The following is a 19760-nucleotide window of genomic DNA, read 5'->3' on the forward strand; positions in this document are numbered from 1 at the left end:
CATTTCATTAAAATAAATGGCTGGTTAGAGAAGATAGACCCTTATCAGTGGATTTACTAAGGCAAGTTCAACTATCGGACATAAAACCTTATTAGACAACAGAAAATCTACACCAGTAAATACTGTCTTTCCCATGGGAAAAGGTATTGTCAAAGTTTCACTGATACTAGACAGCAGGGAATCCAACCATCAAATCCATAATAAACAGGACAGCTGCTCACAGAAAAAATCTTGGTTTTGCTCACTCTCCTTGTCAAAGCATGCAACCAAACCAAACACCTGAAGGCAAATGCTGAAAAATCCCAAAGAGTTTACAAACATTTCTGGCCACAGCTCAAATGCTCCATGTGTGCAGCAGAATAAATTGGCGGCACACTCTCAGCTAGGGCACATGGCAAGCACAGTGCCTTCCACCTACACATAGCAAAAGTGCATCAGAATATTTGTTGGGTTTTTCAGATTTCACAAGTTCCTCAGTAATTTCCTAATGAATGTTACAGAACCTGGAGAATTCATGTAAGCTCTCTAACACTTCCCTGAATGATCAGTGTTGTCCATCACTGATCACGCTGGGCTGCAGGAGAAAAAGAATTCAATGAGCAAGTCATTCATGGACTTGTACAGAACAAAAGGAAACCATGTGTGATGCAGTTTCTCCCAGCTGGTGCCGTCCAGTCCAAGTACCTCAAGTCACCTCACTGATAAGTCTGCTTACAAAATTACACCACTAAAAACTCTCAGTCAGAGATGTCTTGTACTATGAAGACCAATGGCAGCAAACAGAGCTGGTTTTCTGCCTCAACAAATGGCAGTGCAGAATGGAATGACGAAATATAGGAAATGTATTTCCAAACAGAGTGATAACTAGTCAAAGTGACCAGTGCACACTAGTCATGAGAGAGGAAAATTGTTTGTCTTTTTAGCTTCAAAAGAAAACAAAGGTCACAAAACTACAAACATATACACACTAGCTCTACAAAAGCAGCGTGTTATAGCTAGAGATGGGGTGAACTACTACGTTTGTGCTCATAGTATTGTGTAACCACACAAAAATCAGTGCCAGCTGTCGTGGCTAAGAACAAGGAGACTAAGGACATGAGGAGAATTGGATTAACAGTATTGAGGGAGATGGCCAGCATCCGCAGCATGTAATTAATGTCATCCTGACAGGAAGAAGGAACATCATCCCGTTTCCTTTCAAATGCACTGTGGCCCCAGATGCTCCACCTCGACCAGGAAGTCTGTGGCAAAGAACAGAGCTGAATCTGGATGTGTGAACCATATCAATATCAATACTATCAGTATTCCCATAATCAGACCTACCCTAACAGGACTGCTGGAACCCTCCCAGACTAGGATGTTAATATGGGAAAAGGCAGAGCATGCTCACAATTTAAAATACATTAACAGAACCAATCCCTACTGAAAACCTTATTTGATTTTTTATTTTTATTAAGGAATAACAACTATTTTCTTTGGCAACTCTATGATTAGCATCACTTTCACTGATATTCAGTCTTGAAAAGAACATTCCCATTAGAGACTGTGAATTTTGCAGGTGTATTAATTGTCCCTCTTACTACCTTTTTAGATCAAACAGAGCACAGCTTGTATTTATAGGTGTTTGATATCCTATAGAATATCTTCATTGGAGATCTGTGTGCAGAACAGCATCACTGACAATAAGAAAGAGACAAATATAAAACAGAACAAAGAATTATCGTTTTCATTTTTCTGATGGTAGTTTGGGACTAAACAGAAGAACATTCCTTTTGTTTTCTCAGAGCCTTTTACTATGTTAGGTACGGTGGCTGAAGACTTTTGAAAGATCTAATTTTACTGGCAGTTACTGCTCAAACTAAATCAATAACTAACAACTTTTAATAGCAAAGCTCTTTCCATCTGAGTGGCTTCAGTGCATGTGCATAAGCTGCAGTGATGTTTATTGTATATGAGGATGGAAAAGCTAGACTTTAAATTGTGTAACTTTCCATAACACAGTTTTCCTGAGGTCTGTTCAACTCAACAAGCCAGCCAAAGAAAAGGGAGGATGAATGTAGCAGACCCATTCCTTTCCAGCTTGAGATGCAGATGAGGCCCCACCCAGCAAACCAAACCTCTGGCATCCATCCACACAATCCTCCAGGCTAAGGGAAGAGGAACCATGGAACAATACAGCAATACAAGCCCTGCTCACCCTTCTCATCCTGATGCTTGCTTTCTCACAAAAACAAACTGCCCAAGTGGTAAACAAGTCTGTCAGATACATGGTCCTCCACAATTGTAAAGTAGTCATGTAAAGCTTGCTTCTAATATGTTAGCATTTGCCCAGTTTCAATGTGGTAGAACCTACAGATTTTTATTTTTTTCCCCTGTTCAGCGCTGTGTCATTTGTACTGGACACAAACAGGGTAGACTCCTTAGCATTGCCAGAAACGTGCTCTTTCCAAGCTTAATTATGAGTGAAGCAAGAGTCGCTCGTATGAAATTTAAGAAGTAATCACAAATCTCTCAAAATACAAGATTTTTACTGCAAGATCATTGTGCAAATAATTTGGTAGAACATCACCATCTGGTGGATACACCCACTGACAATTTGGCTTTAAATTTTTCTTTATTTACCACATAGTTCTTCAGCTCATTGAAGAATAATAGATCATGAGGTTACAGAATAAATACATTCAAGCCATTTAGTAGTAATCTATAGCTTCTTCTCAGGACAAGGCACAAACCTGCAAAAACAGGGAAAATTCTTATTTTCATGCACCATCATAGGTGGCGAATCTATTAAATATAGAACTTACTCACCTGACTGGACAATATCAACAAATATTCCCACCTGCTGTGTAAAGATCCCATCCTTTGTGGAAAATAACAGACCAACTTCCTCTAAACAAAATCAGAGAGAAAATACTATGCTGCTACCAGCTAGTCCAACAGTGCATTCCACACCAAAGCTGAGATTTATTTTTCCTTTTACTCTCAGAACTCAGTGATTACTCTCATTATCGCCGGAAACCATCCACGTTGCACAGTCCCTACTCCCCAGCACATCAGCAAAGTGCAAGATGCCACACTCCACAAGTCCTAACAGGACAGTGAAGAACAAGAGAAAGGGAAACAGAAAACATCCATATTGTCCCATGAAGGCAGTCTGAAGTCACTCAAAAATCAGGTTGTCTTAAAACACCATCCTTTTCCAACCTAGCATCTCATGTCCTTGAAAAAAGATGTTGAATATGGTATTTTCTGTCCTCTTTCTTTCATTAAAATAAAAAAAAAAAAGTCTTACCACAGAAACCAGCTCTATTGTAAGCTTGGTAATTTTCTCATAACATGGCAAAAAAACAAACAGCTTTTTTCATTCTGTTTCCTGTCTGTGGGAACCCTTATCCTATGGTTTCACATAAGCCCCAAGGCAATTGGCCTTATGTGATCATACTTTGTGTTTACATGTTTATCTGAATGCCTACCTGCTTCTTTCAACCAAAAACTGAGAAAGGGTAGTGGTCCTTGGTCCATGACGTTGCTGCAAGTTCCATGTAAATAGGCTGATATGTAAAGAGCATGGTGGGAGTTATACTGGTGGGGAGACATCGGCAGCATGATCTCACATCCTGATACACCACCGAGATGACATCTTGTGTGAAGCTCAGATGTCCACAGCAAAAGTGCCCCAGACACTGAAGAAAAATTCAGACAAACTCTTCCGGGACAATTCAGGCTTCTTCAGAGTCACTATGTACTAAAACCCATACCCTACCATTACAATCTACCCCCTCTCCCTTATACTGTTTGTAACTTACTCTCTTACTCCATAAATCTGTTAGCCCTGCTCACCTAAACACTACCTTATACTGATCACAGTAGATGTCTGGCAACAAAAAAGCACAAAATCAGATTGATTTCAATAGAACTGTATGCTGAGAGATTTATATCACAATGTTTCACCAATATTACAGCACAGATAAAAGTTGAGAAAGGAAAAGAAAGTCTTTGGGGTAAGATTTTATATAATAAAACAAAACCACACGCAGTGCAACTGCTTCCTACTTTGCCTGTCAGGAGTTTGTATCACAAAGTTTCCACAAAAGCCTGTAATGAGCAGTGACATGGCAAAGTAAGGCTCCACAGCCACACAAATTTACCCTATCCAATACAACCTGAAACAATAATAAATAATATGTTGTAAAATAACGTTTTTTAGACATTACCAGAAAAAAGGTGGGTGGAGGATTTTAACATGTATGTAAAAGACATGAACAGGTACTAAGAAATAGGTACAAACTATCACTAGCAGGGAAATTCAGGAGTTAACAGCAAAACGCTGTCCTTTATTTGTGAGTGTGGGAGAGGTCCCAGGGCAGTGTCTGACCTGACAGAACGCTGTGTTTCAAAAAATTGTGAAGTCTCAAGGAGAATCAAGACACCTGAGTGCTGCTTGTATCACTAGAAGCTTCTGTTATATATTTTAAACAAAAGATCTTTTAAAAACAGCCAAAATATAGACTCAGAAGACGACAGGAAAACAGGATCAATAGCAGATCAGAGGTAAACACATCTTTAAGACACTGTCAATAAAAACCAGTGCAATTTGGATTCATTGTTATGGCAAAAGCCACTTTGGAAAAAAAAAATGTTTAAAAGCAATTAAGCAATTTTACAGAAATAGTCTGGGATTTTGTGCAAAGGGAGAGACTCGAGGCTTGCCTCATCTCCTAGAAGCATCCCATATTCTTAGATGTGACGTTGCCATGACAACCACAACTTGGTGACCTCGTTATTTCAACCTAATCCTGCTTTGAAATTATAGTTGCTCCACCCTTTTGCCTGGCTAGCCTGATAACATAATCATTGTAAATGAGGATGGAAAAACACAGCAGGATACCATTCCCCTAGTGACATGGGACTAGTCTCACCTTATCAGGGAAATAGACCAACAATTAAACTGCACAAATCTAAAAGCCCGAAAGTAGATTTTTTTGTTGTTTGTTATTCTGTTTTGCAGAAAATCCAATAGCTTGTCAGTGCAGGGATTCGGTTTGTAAGGGGGGCTTTGGGGGAAATTCCTTTTAATTTAATTTAATGTCTTTATCAGGAAATTAAACAGTAATAAGGGGTAGTTCTCCTTAATTATGTATTTGTTTTGACTAACAGCTGGAGAAAGATTTAGGATATACACAAAGAGTCAGGACAGAACTTGTTTAGCAAATCAGATAGGGGTTTTAGGTTGCTTTGCTTTATTTAAACTGGTTAAAGCAGTGAACATTACAAAATCCCAGTTGTAGCCATTGTGGAAATACTTACTCTATTTGCTCACATGTTACAGGAACATTACTGTAATTCTGCTCTTATTAAACACATGGACAACAGTACCGTTGCTGTCACAGATTTAAAGGAAACACTTTCTTGGCTCCTTGGGAGGGGAATTCAGAGTTTTCTATGTACTCAGAACATATGAAAGCTAGAGGAGGAAAAAGTAGAGCAAATACATTTAAAATAACATAACTTTGGAGCTATTGATGTGTGATCTAGCTGAAGCTCCATAGACTACAGTTCACAAAATCATTCTGTGACTGTTCTTACATTTTTCTGTCTCCTCCCTTTTCTGGCAGAACAGCCTGATTTTCCCCTTCTCTATATTTTCATGGAGGTGAAGGCAGATTTTACCTTGGAGGCTGTGACATTGCCTAAGACTTCTTCTGGGACCAACACACACACAGTGTGGCAACTAAATTTGCAAATAATGGTCATTATTAGGAGAATAGCACAAAGATTAAGAAAGTGGAGTTACTTTCACAAAGAGGTCCAGAGAACACTTAGCTTACACATAAGGACACAAGACTTCTGTTAAGGTTACTTTCAGGAGACTAACACAAAGAATTCCTTAATACTAAGCTTGCATTCCTTGGCCAGCAAAGGGGCTGAGTCACCCTCCTGGGATATGAACCCATGTTTCTAGAAAGAAACTCTACATTTTAACATTGGGAAAGGTGGAGCACTGAATCATTCTTTCCAGTTTCCATGTAACAATAGGGAAGTTGGGTGATGCACTGTAATAAAGCAGCAAGGAGTCTATGCAGAAGCAAACATACCTATCTGGCACTCACAGATTTACTCAGTTACAAGCCAGGAAACCCTTTACCCAGAAACTGTTATATTAACAGGTCTGTTAGCAGTCATGACAAGGCTGATGAAGTAGCAGGGCAGATGAAGTGTGCCTCTTCAGGTAAGGATTTACACAAACACACAAAAAAAATAATCTTTTGAATACTGCTTCAGCAGCATTTGCAGATAATTTTCCTGAATATCCAGGGAAAATAAATAAATAAATAAATAAATAAAATAACTATACCCATAACATTGAAGGAACACAGTAAGCAGAAAACTGAGCTCTTTCCTATGTTCCATGGAAATCTTTGTATTCAAAAGCATTTGCAACAGGCAGGACTAAACCATCACTTGCCCCTGTTTAAATACTTGGCCACTCCCAGGTAGAGAAAATGAACCTATTGATAGCTTACCCAGTTTCCTTGAACTCTGGTCAACACAAGGTATCTTGGACACACAGAATTTAGCTTTTCTCAGAAAATAGTGGGAGAAAGGCAAAACACATAGCTAGTTTCCTCCATGAAGGTATCACTTAACATCCCCCTTTGCCTTCCCCTTCAAGTGGGGCATTTTGCTGTCAAATGCTGATCATTAAGTGATTAGAACAGAAAAATGTGAATATAATCATTAGTCATTTATTTCTTGAGGTGTTCAGCAGGGGTTAGAAATCAGTCTCCATTAAAATATTTTTCTTAAGCTCTGTTGAATCCCAAGAGCAGAGAATAGACATGAGTAGGAGATGTTTATACAGCACTGCAGCAAAGGAAGCAGGTTTTCCTTCACTAAAAGGCCAAAGTTCATTTTCTTAGAATAGCAGCATACATTCCAAAATGGTGCCTCACATTTACCAAGAGCTATCAGTGAACAAGAGACTAAGATTTATGTCCAGATTCAAATTTAGTTCTCCTACATACAATAGTAAAAGGCCAGACATTTCAATACTTGCTCAGGTTTTGAGTCTGATTTTTCCAGCCTTGCCTGAGATCACCATATATCATGAGTAGGCTGATTAATCTTTCTAACGATAGGTTCTAAAACACAAACAGGAATCCAGGAACCCCAAAAGAAATTCCAAGCAGGAGGTTTACTTTGACAATTAATTTTTGCAAACGTAGTCTGACTTCTTAATCTTCTATTGCAACCTAGTGTTCTGTACTCTGAACCAAAATAAATAAATAAATAAATATATGTTTCCCCTTTTGCAGTTGTGGTCCTTGACTGGAACAGCAGCTAAAATCGTTCTGTTTTAGGAGCAGCTAACGTACTGAAAAATATTAGTAACTCTTCTTCTGTAGTTAGAAGTGGTTTGCATAGAGCAGACTTTTTGCTAGAACTGGAGAACACAGAACCTCTTCACTGACCATTTTATAGAGTCCTTAGTTATAAGTTTTTATAGACAATACAAAAGTTCTTTTATACATATTATTTTTCTGCTTTGTACAAATTTAAAACAAAAATGGACACAAAGCTTTGCTTTTCTCCTGGATCAGTAGTGACACCCAGTGACCAAATGTTAAACAACAGCATTTGAGGAGAGCTAATTTTTACAAAACTCTGCTGGATTTCATTACAAAAAATAATGCTGTCTGTTGACAACACCACCACCACAAGAACTCTAGGGCGTGGCACGAGGACATAAAGCAAATAAATACTGACAACAGCTATGGGATGATTTAATTTTACATAGAAAAACTATATTTGCTTGAAACAATATTATACTGCAATTCAAAAGAAATGGAGGGATGCTTTTCGCAAACAGGAAAGAAGCCATTTGGACAAGCAGAATGTAATTACCCAGTGAAAACCCTAAAGGTTCTGGGGAAGAGCATTCCTATTCATGAACAATGTCCATGGGATAGGGAACACCTCTAGCTGTAAAAATCACAGTTTTCCATCTGATCCAAAGAGAATAACTAGCAGAAAAGAGTGCAAGTGCTTTAGTGTTATGCTAAGTCTGCTCCAAATTCTTGCTGATATAGGTAAGACTGACTGAAGCTAACTATACCAGAATAAGTTTTTCTACTTAATCTACACCAGAGTAAAACTGTATCTGAACATACTACTCTAGAATAAAAATTATTTGGTTACTGATAATTACCTGGGTCAGTGATTTGTGGATGAAGGATAATGCTGAAAAGACTGCAGCGTGGCCCACTATGGGCCATATGTTCTACATTATGCACCTAAGGAGCTAGGCAGGTGCTTACATACCCCAGCCTGCAGCTCACTTCAACCCGTAAATCACCTTCACTTTGTAATACACTAATCTTTTCCCAAGTGGCTGTAACATAGAAGTTGGGCATGCTGAAGTTATGCTGATCAGTGTGGTGGAAACAGGCTTTGCTTCACAGAGAAGGGATGTCACCTTCTTCTTGAAAATCAATTTTCCTTTCCAGGTGTTTACTGGGTTTTAAGATTGTTAATATACTCTGAAATGCACTTGAAATATAAAAAGTTAAAGAGATGCTCACAGTAGCGTTAGCAGAGTTCACAGAGGAAAAGATTAGCCGAAACAGAAACAAGTTAAATGATGAAAAATCTGGTCAAACTCCATAGTAGAAGAGATGAGAAGATGCATACTCTTGATCAAAAGACTAATGTACAATTCAAAAGCAGAGTCACCAATTCCATCTGCAATGTATTTCAGATTATATTTATGGTAGAAGAAAGGTTTTTTTTTAAAAAAAAGTTTGTTTTGTTTTTAGTATTAACAGAACAAGTGGACAGTCTCTTATCTTCATTTTATACTAATTCCTCATCATTCCTCATCAGGGAAAGTGACTCCAAGTCTCAGTGTTTTAGAGAATCAGACTTGTACTGTACAATCTGTAGAAACTAGGCTGATTTGTACAAGGATGCTTGCACAAAACAGTTAAAACTGCAGATGGATGAAGTAGCTGACAAAGAACATGAAGCCTTGCTTGAGTGAAAGGAGAAATATCTATGACCAAGACCATTAACCACAAAGCTAGAATAGCTATCCATGCTCCTGAGACTTTTCAAGACAGATGCACTAGAACAGGAAAAGTTCAGAAACACAAAAGAAAACTTTTTGCTCTTTGAATTTCTGTGGTAAGAATACAGAAGATCAATGATAGAGAAGTTTTAAGTATTTTGTCTTACCAAAAGACAATAGCTCCAGCTTTGAGAGAAAAATTTCCAGCACAGTGACTGGCCATGTCAGAAATCTGTGGCTTGTTACACCCAGAAATAAATCTGGCTGTGATACTTCTGCTTGCTACAAGCAATTTGTCCCATAACTATCCCACCAGACTTCATTTGTGCTCCTATTGTAACACAACATAATATGAGGTCCCCTCAAAGAAAGAGGGAAAAATTCCAGCAGAGACCATTTGATTATTTCAATCAAATAGCCATGGAAAAGTCCTCCAAACAGGCTGCACTGCACCAAGATCAGAGAAAGCAAAAGGTCCTGTGTTTCACCCATTTTTCCCTTACTGCTAGCAAGATAACGAATGAGACTAGCCAGCTACCTTGACCTGGTTTGTACAGAATGTAGGTGAGTGTGAAGAGGAACAAAAGTTTTTGTTGATTCAGTCTACCAGCAAGACAGTGATTACTGTTAAATGGAGAAACAGCACAGATTCCTGAACTCAGGAAAGCCACTGTGTGTGTTGCTGGTCTTTGATAAGCAGTTTTCACCCTGGCCCTGAGTCTATGTAGTATTGCTAAGGGATGCAGGGAAAGTTAAATATAGCCATTATTTGACCTTTGTGAAATTTCTAAGAGTCTGAATCACTTTAGCAATCCACAAAGATGAAGAACAATAAAAAGCATTGCCTTAAATTGGCCAGTCCTCAGTGTTGTCCTATCTCTACTGTGGACTGTCTAAGACCTTGGAGAAAGTTCAGTAAGGACCTGTTTGTTACTGAAATATCAGCAGCAGAAATATCTCTTATTTATACCTTAAATTGAAGTGAACTTGGTTTTAACTTGAATTAAGATTCGTAGTCTTCTTTGTGTGATATCTTCCTTTATAAACAGTGAAAGAAAAGTCGATATCTATTCACAGCATAATTTAAGTATTTGTTAATTACTATAGATTACATCTGAAGTGAGGTGATCACACACTTATAATTTCTAATTACAACTGAAAAAACATTAATCATAGCTTTATATTACAGCATAGTTATGGTTGGTATTAAATAGAAGTTTAGCTCAGTATTGTGCAACTCTTATAGTATCAGTGTACTTTTTGATCATGGTATCGAAAACACTAAATATTCAGAAACTATAAAAAAATATTCTGGAATACATCTGATATTTTCCAGAGTTGTAATCTGAAAAGCTGAACTGCCAAAAAAAGTATGCAAGAACCAAAAAATAACAACCACAACAGCAACAAAACAAACAAACAAACAAAAGTGCACTTGCACTAGAGTTGGGAGTGAGAGGGACTCTTTTTATAAAATCTAATAAAATGAAACATACATAATTTAATAAAAAACTCTAATTCCCATGTAAAAATCTTAACTTTTCCCAAAACAAAATGGAATGTTAAGACACAGTAACACAATAGATCATGTAAATAAATCCATTGTTTCTTTCCATCACCACCACTTTCCTAGGTGGTTTTGTCTAATGATCTTATTGATAAGTTCATCAAAATTAAGTCTAATGTACTGAAAATATACTCAACTGATACTGAAATTTTTGATGAGTAGTGCAGTCCTGTTAAAACTGACAAGTCCTCTGTTGCCCCTTACCTTATTGCTCATTTAGTTCAACACATGGCATTGCAAACACAGAACATTTTTTCTTGCAGGTTGAAAAGAATGGTCATGCTCAGGAATACATGTTTTTAGTCATGATTCAGGCTATTTTGCCAGTTATCCGTTTTAGTGTAACTTCAAATCTGTTGAAAGTACCGAGATACAAAGGTAAAAATAAAAATATTTCATGGGCTTCTAGAAGATGTTGTAGAGGAAATATGAGCCAGCAGTGTACTTAGGTGGCCAAGAGGGCCATTAGCATTCTGGCTTGAATCTAGAAAACAAGTCTTAACAATGAGTGGCTGAGGGAACTGGGGTTGTATAGCCTAAAGAAAAGGAGGCTCACGGGAGACCTTATTGTGCTCTACAACTATGTTAAAGGAGGCTATAGAAAGGTGGGGATCACTCTCTTCTCCCAAGCACCAAGTGATAAGACAAGGCAAAATGTCCTCAAGTTGTGTCAGGGGAGGTTTAGGTTGGATATTAGAAAAAATTGCTTTACTGAAAGGGTTGTGCAGCATTGGAACAGGTTGCCCAAAGAAATGGCTGAGTCACCATCCCTGGAAGTCTTCAAGAAACATGTAGATGTAGAACTTAGTAGCACGGTTTAGTGGTGGACTTTAGTAGCAGGATAAAGTTTGGACTAGATAATCTTAGAGGTCTTTTCCAACCTGAATGATTCTATATTACTGGCCAGCTAGTCAGAAATCTATTTTTATATCACAGAGTTTTTCTTAAAAACATTTTCTTGGAGATAGTGTAATGCCAGGGACATTAGTAAAAAAAGTCATGCTTTCTTTTTAGTGGTATAATCATTACTAGATTTTTTATTTGGTGTACTAAATGCAGAGATTGCTGCCCAGATTTTTTTTTTAGCTGATAAGCTAAAGATCTGGTTCATAGCATGACTCCAAAACAGCTACACTGTCAGCTGTAATGATGTGGCAGAGGGTAGGTGTGCAGAACTGTGAAGAAGAAGACAAGGAAAAGGATGATATATTGCCTAAATCCAAAAATTCTAAGAACAAATTTCTAAGCAGAAAAATACTAAGCAAGTCTGCTCTAACTTTTGTTCCCATGACCACCTCAACATTTTATGGGACCAGACTGATCCCGTAAGCTGCAGTGGCACTGCCACTTTTGACTGAACAATGCCTGCAAAGCCACTAGAAAGGACACTGAGATTTTAGAATAAACTGTTATCAGCGTACCGCTAGATGTTCTTTCCACAGATTTTAAATAAAGCACCCGTGCCTAGTTACACAGTCATGATCAAATCCTGAATTAGGGTTACCTTTCTGTTTCCCAGCTAATATAATTTCTAAATAATATGTTTACCTTCAGGAAATATTGTGAAGAAACCACAAATTGCCTCCTATTTCTAATTAGGAGATGCCTCTGCATTTAATTTAAATAGATTCACATAACTGAGGTCTAGTCAGATGGTTCTCCGTCTACTGATATATGAAGATGAGTGAACTTTTTTCCTCCAATGCTTGCTCGGCAGGATCAAGACCTCTCCTTTCAGCTGGAATGCTGACTGCAGTAATCCATTCCTTCCGCATTTCTAGAGCAGATTACAACATGCCACTCTTGTCCACTTGAAACTGCAGCTTCTGCAGCTGCTCCCCTCATCTTATTCTCACACACAGCAAAAGGCACTTGTGCTTCTCACATCTGCCATGGCCTTGGACTTGTTTGGATTCAGAATAATTCTGATCTTGTTATATCACTGTGATCCCTTCAAGTAGATGAGGAAAGAGGGAGTCCTCAGGCTTGCAACTCTTAGATTTAAATACTTCTAGACTGAAGATAAATTTGGCTCCTCATCCTGATCTTTATTCTCCTGTTTTTCTAAGAGGAAGAAAGCCCGATGATCTTTAAAATATAGGCTTTTGCACAACTGCTTCTACCACTGTTTTATTCCCAGGTGATTTCCAAATTATTTTGGATAAATTCTAACTCCTGTAATTTTTATAATTTATATCCACCCTAATTGCAGTGATGTACATTGAGAAAACTACATGATAAAATAGATACAGAAGATTGAAATAGAAAGTGTTATTAAAAAGCAAAGCCAGCTCAAAAACTGAAATTAACCTCATATTTTTCAAAATAACACAATATTTTCCATTTGATTTATTCTCTTGGGTTGTTTTCTATTTTTCATTTCCCATTTCAAGTAAAAGTATGATGAATATTGGTTTGTCCCACAGAAGTACACCCACAAGAACATTACTTTTCATTTGATTCTTCTTCCTTTGATAAAACTTTTCATATTCTTTACTCTTTTCTTATTTTTGATATCTGGGGAGGGTGGGGGGAATACCTACAGCCTCAAACTAAACAGGAACTGCTTGTGATATTTATACACTATGGAACTTTAGTGCCTCCTGACACTGCAGCTGTGTGGCAGACAAGTAATGCGATTGTTTAATGCAATTTAGTCAAGAACAGCTAAAGAAGGAAATATCTGACTTCGAAAAATTTTAGACAGGTTCCAGCTTTGCTCATTAAGATTTAAAGAAAAGTACTTTATGTGCCTGAAGGACTAGCTTAGCATGGTGTACTCATTTCCAAGTCTTGAATTCTGTGCCTTTTATTTTCTGTAAAACTGACTTCAATGTTGTACAGCATTCATTTAGAAAGACTTGTATGTTTTTAATTTCTTCTTTGAATAAAGAATTAAAACTAACAGGTTTGGCTGGGTGGCTTTAATCAGAAACAGAAAAAAAAAAGGAGTTTTGAAAATGAAAGTGGGGTATATCTAGAGCACCAAAATCAACTTCCATTCACTTATGCCTCCTATTTTTCTGTTATCTACAACAAGATAGTTTAGGACACAAGTTTCTCAAAGACCAAGGAAGAAGAAATAACAAGACCATCAAGGATACTGAAGTTATATATATTTTTTGCCCAGAAATCTTAAATTAGAAGAAAGCATCAAATGAATTTGGTTTTCTGTTGGAAAAGAATTAAATAAAGCAGAAAATGTATCCAGTGTAAATGGGAGATAGCTAAAGTATTGAAATTTGAACAACTGAATTTTAGTGCTCTGGTATTATGCTTACATCTGAAGTTGTTTAAATGCCCTCATTTGTTCTTTATTCTTCAATACTGCAAGGCAAGACCGATTTATTACAATGTTAACAACACCTTAAATCTACAATTTATTGCAACAGAACGAAGGTAAACTGTTTAAGAAAACAAAACAACAACAACAAATATAACAGAACCTGGTGTGCAGAGATCTTGAGATCTTTAAATTCGATTTTGGTGTCTCCTAGTTCCAAAAATCATAGGATCTTTTTCCATTGGTCCTTTGCCATTGAAAAAAAAAATCATCAATCAGACTCAGCTGACACTAAAAGCAGGAACAGGTCTGTGATGAAAATCACTTCTGAATTTAATCTATCTCAGTACAAAACTTGGCCTTGTAGAGATATAAGCATGTTGTGCTCCCATACATGTTTATTAATCCTTAAACAAGCACATAAAACTTTCACTTGTTGGTAGATCCTTTAAATATATCCATGTTTAAAATGGTCATTAAGTGCCTTAGAAATTGAAGGGCTCCATCGACATCAATTTCTACTCTGCTGCTGACTTTGGTAGAATCAGGATTTCATCACAGACTCTAAAACCTAAAAAAGGTTTGGAGAAATTTCAACTGCCCTACTTATTACAATAGGGTTTTATCTTAAAAATCTAAAAATCTACATTACAAAAGTTGTTTTCACTGCTAATCATTTTGATTACTGTGTTTATCTGCAATTGTTGAATCAAACAACAATTGCAGAAGTAATGACTCCAGGATTGCAGATTGTCATCTAGTATTTCTGGGAAAAGAGACTGAGTTCAAGTCACATTCACAAGAAAAAGAGAAAAAAAGAACAAAAAGAACCTCTGTTTCTGCCATCATGCTTACAACAAGAAAATAACTTCCTCCCCATCGTCCAAGTTACAGCCATCTAATAAGAGCAAATAGCCTCCAACAATTTTCCAGGAGTCAAAAGCATCAATTATTCCACATAAAGTTGTCAAATCATTTTTCTCAACCTGTAACTTCTACAATGCAGTTACTCAAACAAAGCAGGTACAGCAGTATAAAACCTCAGGCATACCACAGAGAAATGGATAGGAGAATGGGGAATACTGAATACAGTACTGTAGTGCCTCTGCTATATCACACCCATACGCCTGCCACAGTATCAATTGGTCTAATGTTATCTTCCCTTACAAACCTTGCCTATGTTACTCAGTATTAAACAGAAATTATCTCCCTGTTTAATGCAGTTTAACAGTAGAAGGAATATAGAAGTATATTCCTTCAAGTATTCAGTAGAACTGAATAACTGAAATAACTTCATGCTGCATGTACTGTTCTCTAAACAAGACAGAAGACAATCAAAGTAGAGCTCAAGTGTCCAATTTCAATAAAGAAAGCATAGCTCAAATATGGAATGCAACAGATATTCTAGGGCATGACCACACAAATATCAGCTAATGCAAATATTAACATGTTTCTGGTAGTTGTACCATAATTTACATGCATCAGAGAAAGCAGAGGCAAGGAAAAGAAATGATCAGCAGGTAACAGGCAGTGCCCTTGACTTCCTCTTTGCCTTAGCTTACAGGAATGCTTATCGCAAAATGAATGTTTGAGAAATCCCGTGAGAACAGAGATGTTTATGGCTACCTTTTCTATAGTATGGGCCCCAGCATGTAACTGACGTCACAGAAATAGCCAGCAATTTCTTCTTTTTTAAAGTTAGTTGTCAGCAACTTTCTACTTGGTGATTTCTGTGTTAAATCAAAATTTTCCTAGTCTTCTCCCCAAAAGTTTGTAGATTAGTATTGATGACCAGGTCTCACTTTACACTGGCACAGACAAACGTACGAACACTTTACATTTCATATACAGATGTTTACTTTGCTGAGCCATCTGTTCCATCTGAAGCACAAAAGAGATCATAGAAAATGAACTCTTACTCTCTTTTTGAATAGACAAACTGGGTGTCCAACAAAAAAAAGTCTGTTGTTTTTCAGTGTATTGGAGAAGATTACAATTTACACATGACTCAGAAAGTAAGGTCCCTGATCTGAAGTCTGGAATGTTAGTAAGATAATCATGAACAAATGATGGTTGTTGATGCAATCAACAGGGAGCACACAGGTCACTCTGGAATGATTTTTATTTGCAAGGTGGGGTACTTTTTTTCTAACTTTTTTTTTTTCCTTATAGTTATAGGTGTTTGCCTCTTTCATTTTCAAACACACTCACAACTAAGGACTGGACTGCACCAGAGCATAGGCAGTGAAGGGTGGTAAGCTTATAGAAATGGATTGAATGAGAGACCTGAAGAGGGAGTGAGGCGTGCAGTGCAAAATAAAACATTTATTTTCAAGTGCAGGCCTGTATGAATCAAGATACAAAAGAGCTGTTAGGTAAGAGGCACATTGCAGAGAGGGCACGAAACGGGAGTGATACAGACTGGAAGAGATACACATAGTATACAAGACAAGAACTAGAAAGAAACTTAATTTTAGAAGGCCATGAAGAAGTATTGAGTTTTGAGTCAATGACAGGAAAAGGAGAGAACAGTGAAAAAGCGAAATCTGTTAACTGAAGAGAAAGTTCATCTACTTGGTGCAACTGGAAGACAGTAGAGAAAGGGAACAAAAGGGCACAGCTGCAGGAGTACTGTCAGAGAACTTGTTCTCAGGAGTACAAAAAAGATCTTTGCTGCCTGGAATTAGCGCTTACCCATCTCCGTCTCCTGACCTTATATCTGCACAAAAAAAAATGTCCTTTTATTTGTTTTTTGCTGCCTGCACTTATCTGAGACTGTTCCAAACTTTGGTCCTGAATACTAAGTGTTTTAGAATGCCTACAACCTAAAAAGTGAGCAGGTATAAATAGATTAGCTGGGGGGGGGTCTGATCCTCAAATAAAAGAACATAAGTAGATTCAAATCTCATTGGAGAAGACAAGTATAACAGCTCAAGCCAAGAGGGTTCACTACAACTACTTACATTAATTGTTTGTATTCACATATAGCCAGTCAAATTTCCATGCATCAGGCCAATTCTCACTACAAGTCTCAGTTCATATGCTCGTTCATTGAGACAAATATAGGTATAACATAATACTTGTCTGCAGGGTGAAAACTTTCTAGTTTATACACAATCAAACAAATTAATTTTCAAGTGTTTGGGACAATCAAACTCATGGCCTGATTCCTACATTCAGGCTTCAGACTAAAATCATACTTGGGGACTAAAAACCAGGCCTACAAGAAACAAAGTAACACAACCTCATTTCTTATTTTACACTTCATAATAACAATAATAATAACAATCTTTAAGCCTGTAGTTTCTGTGGAGGTATTCCTACCATCTACCTATGGGCTCCAACTATGGATATCTATCCTGTACTGATAGATATTATGTACTGACTGGCAAGTAACCACTAAATGAGGAAATTTAGTTGTTTTTGTTGTTATGTTTGTTTTTTAAAGGGAAGCTGTCTGATATTGCAGCAATAATCTTTTTTTTTTTTTAATGGGAAATTATGATTCTGAAAAAAAAATAGATGCATGAAGTATTTGCTCTAAAGAAAAAAAGAAGAAGAAGAAGAAAAACTAACATTTGGATAACATTTTATGACATACTAAAGCATTTGTTCACATACAGATATAACCTCTGAATATTGCTTTTAAAAATATTTTGGAATATTTAATGTATGTATGAGTTTGGGAAATATGAGTGAGAGTACAAGTTGACACAGGCAAGGTCATCATTTATAAATCCCTTAAAACTTCCTACATATACAACCATCTAGAATTAGAAAAAAAAATTAATTACATCGAGAGATATCCAAACTGGCACTAGACAAACTTGCTCAGACACTGGAAGCAGTTCGGTAATATTATGGTATAAATCTGCTAAAGCTGATTTATCTTGTACTGAGCACAGCAACTCTATCATGGGAAGAAAGCTAAGTTAGCCCAAGAGGTGCTTTACCTCCTACACTTGCTTGCAGTGACACTTATATTTGTAACAGCTCATTTAGATCTAGCTCATGAGTCTGTGCACTGTACTGCACTGTATGGTACAGAAAAACAGAAATAGCCAAGACAAAGCAGTGGGATTTTGAGTATCTTGAGATTTATATTCAGTCCTATCGCTTGTGGGTAAGTTTTCTGTCTGACCTCCTGCACTATAAAGAATGTTCTTCATCTGGTACATACGAAACTTCCATCTTTTCTGTCAGAATGGCTATGTATTATCACAGCAAACAGGGTTTTACTGAGCATGCCTGCTGAGGTAGGACACCCAAGCCAAACCAAGTTAGATTCATTATAGTTCACATCAAACAGAAATGGCAACACCTCTCCAGTAGTCCTTATTTTAGCCTACTTTACTGACTCTGCGCTTTTTCTCCTGATGTGTCATGCATAAAATAGTAGTGCTATGCCACATGTCCAATCTGAAAACCACAAACACCCTTTAATAGGAGAAAAGATGCATCCACAGCTCTAACTGGCCACTGGTCTTGATATAGTCTGTAACAGCTGATCTCATCGTATAATAGATTGTGTCTTGAATGCCTATCTTTGCTGACTCTCTTACTCCTGTATCTATACCTCAGCATACATACACACTCCTTATACATCAATCAGTGGTAGTTTACACACAAACTAGCCAAAAAACATCCTTATTTAAGAAGCACTGCCATTTTGTTTTCAGTTAACCCCATTCAAAATAATGTCTCTCTCCCTGCTGGCTTTGATTTGATATATAAACCTTTCAGATTATTTTCTGTTGTTCTTTCTGATGCATTCTGTTCCATGCTCTACCTGGATATAACCACATGGATTAATGTTGATGCTGTACTCAGTACAGTGACAGCATTATTAGAGCACTATTTTGTTGTCCACAATAAGCTCCGTCTTGTGCCTCTGGTGTTCTGTAATTAGGCCCCTTCAGACACACAGTTTAGTTATTATGGTTCATCAACTTATAATGCGTTATTCTAAATGACTGCATTTTCATTCTTTTTTTTTTTCTCCTGTGAAATGAAAAAAAAAAAAAAGATAATGGAGCTAAAAGGAATTACTCACCCTTCATCTCGATCTAACATAATGCTTATGGGCAGCAGGGTTAGCAGGAAGATGTTCTTGCGAAGAGATGAACTTGAGCAGCTTTATAGGACAACAGCCTAAGAAGAAATGACAAGCCAATACCCACGTTTACTGTTTGTAAATCTGAGCATTGATTCTGCTTTCACAAGTGGCTTTCATCAAATGCAAATCAGAAGCCTGGCATCTGCTTGGGTAACCAGGCAGCCCTGTCCCCCTTTCAGGGGAACAAAAGCCATACAATCAAAGGGTTTTAAAAGGATGGCAAACTTTGTAAGCTAGAAAAGGTTAAAAGTCTGCCAAGGCTTAAATATACCTCTCGGAACTCCCAACTATGAAAGCACTTGTGACCTTTTATGATTTTTTTCTGTGAAATGTTTCTGTGTATTTGAAACATGATAAAAAGTGACCAAACAGGAGAGAAACAAAGTGGTTATGTGTCTCATTTCCCAACTGATTTTCAAAGGTCCAGAAAGCTAACTTATATTAAACACCATTTTATTTATTCTCAGATTTCAAAAATCCTGCTCTGACCAACAGCACCCCAGCTATCACAGCTGGGCCTACCTGTGCTCTCCCTGCATCAGCAGCAAATCTCCTGTAAGGATGCACAAAAACTGGCATTCACTCTAAACATAGTATTTCCTCATCACAGTACTCTCCACTGAGACTGGCACACCCTGGAAAACCATCTGAATCATATCTGGGTAGAGGAAAACACATACTTCAATGTCCTGAAAATTCACAGCTATACTTAATTCAGTTCAAAGCA

General features: G+C 37.3%; 1 protein-coding gene across 1 annotated transcript in view; it reads right to left on the reverse strand.

Moving 5' to 3' along the window:
* The window catches only part of LDB2 (LIM domain binding 2), a 373500-nt gene extending 354495 nt beyond the window's left edge, over positions 1–19005 (reverse strand). The window contains exon 1 of the mRNA XM_048048002.2: positions 18971–19005. Coding sequence (XP_047903959.1) covers positions 18971–18990 — 20 coding nt within the window. The 5' untranslated portion in view covers positions 18991–19005. The remainder of the gene's footprint in view (positions 1–18970) is intronic.
* Between the last annotated feature and the right edge of the window lie 755 nt (positions 19006–19760).

The sequence above is a fragment of the Anser cygnoides genome, chromosome 4, assembly GCF_040182565.1.
Source record: "Anser cygnoides isolate HZ-2024a breed goose chromosome 4, Taihu_goose_T2T_genome, whole genome shotgun sequence".
NCBI lineage: Eukaryota > Metazoa > Chordata > Aves > Anseriformes > Anatidae > Anser > Anser cygnoides.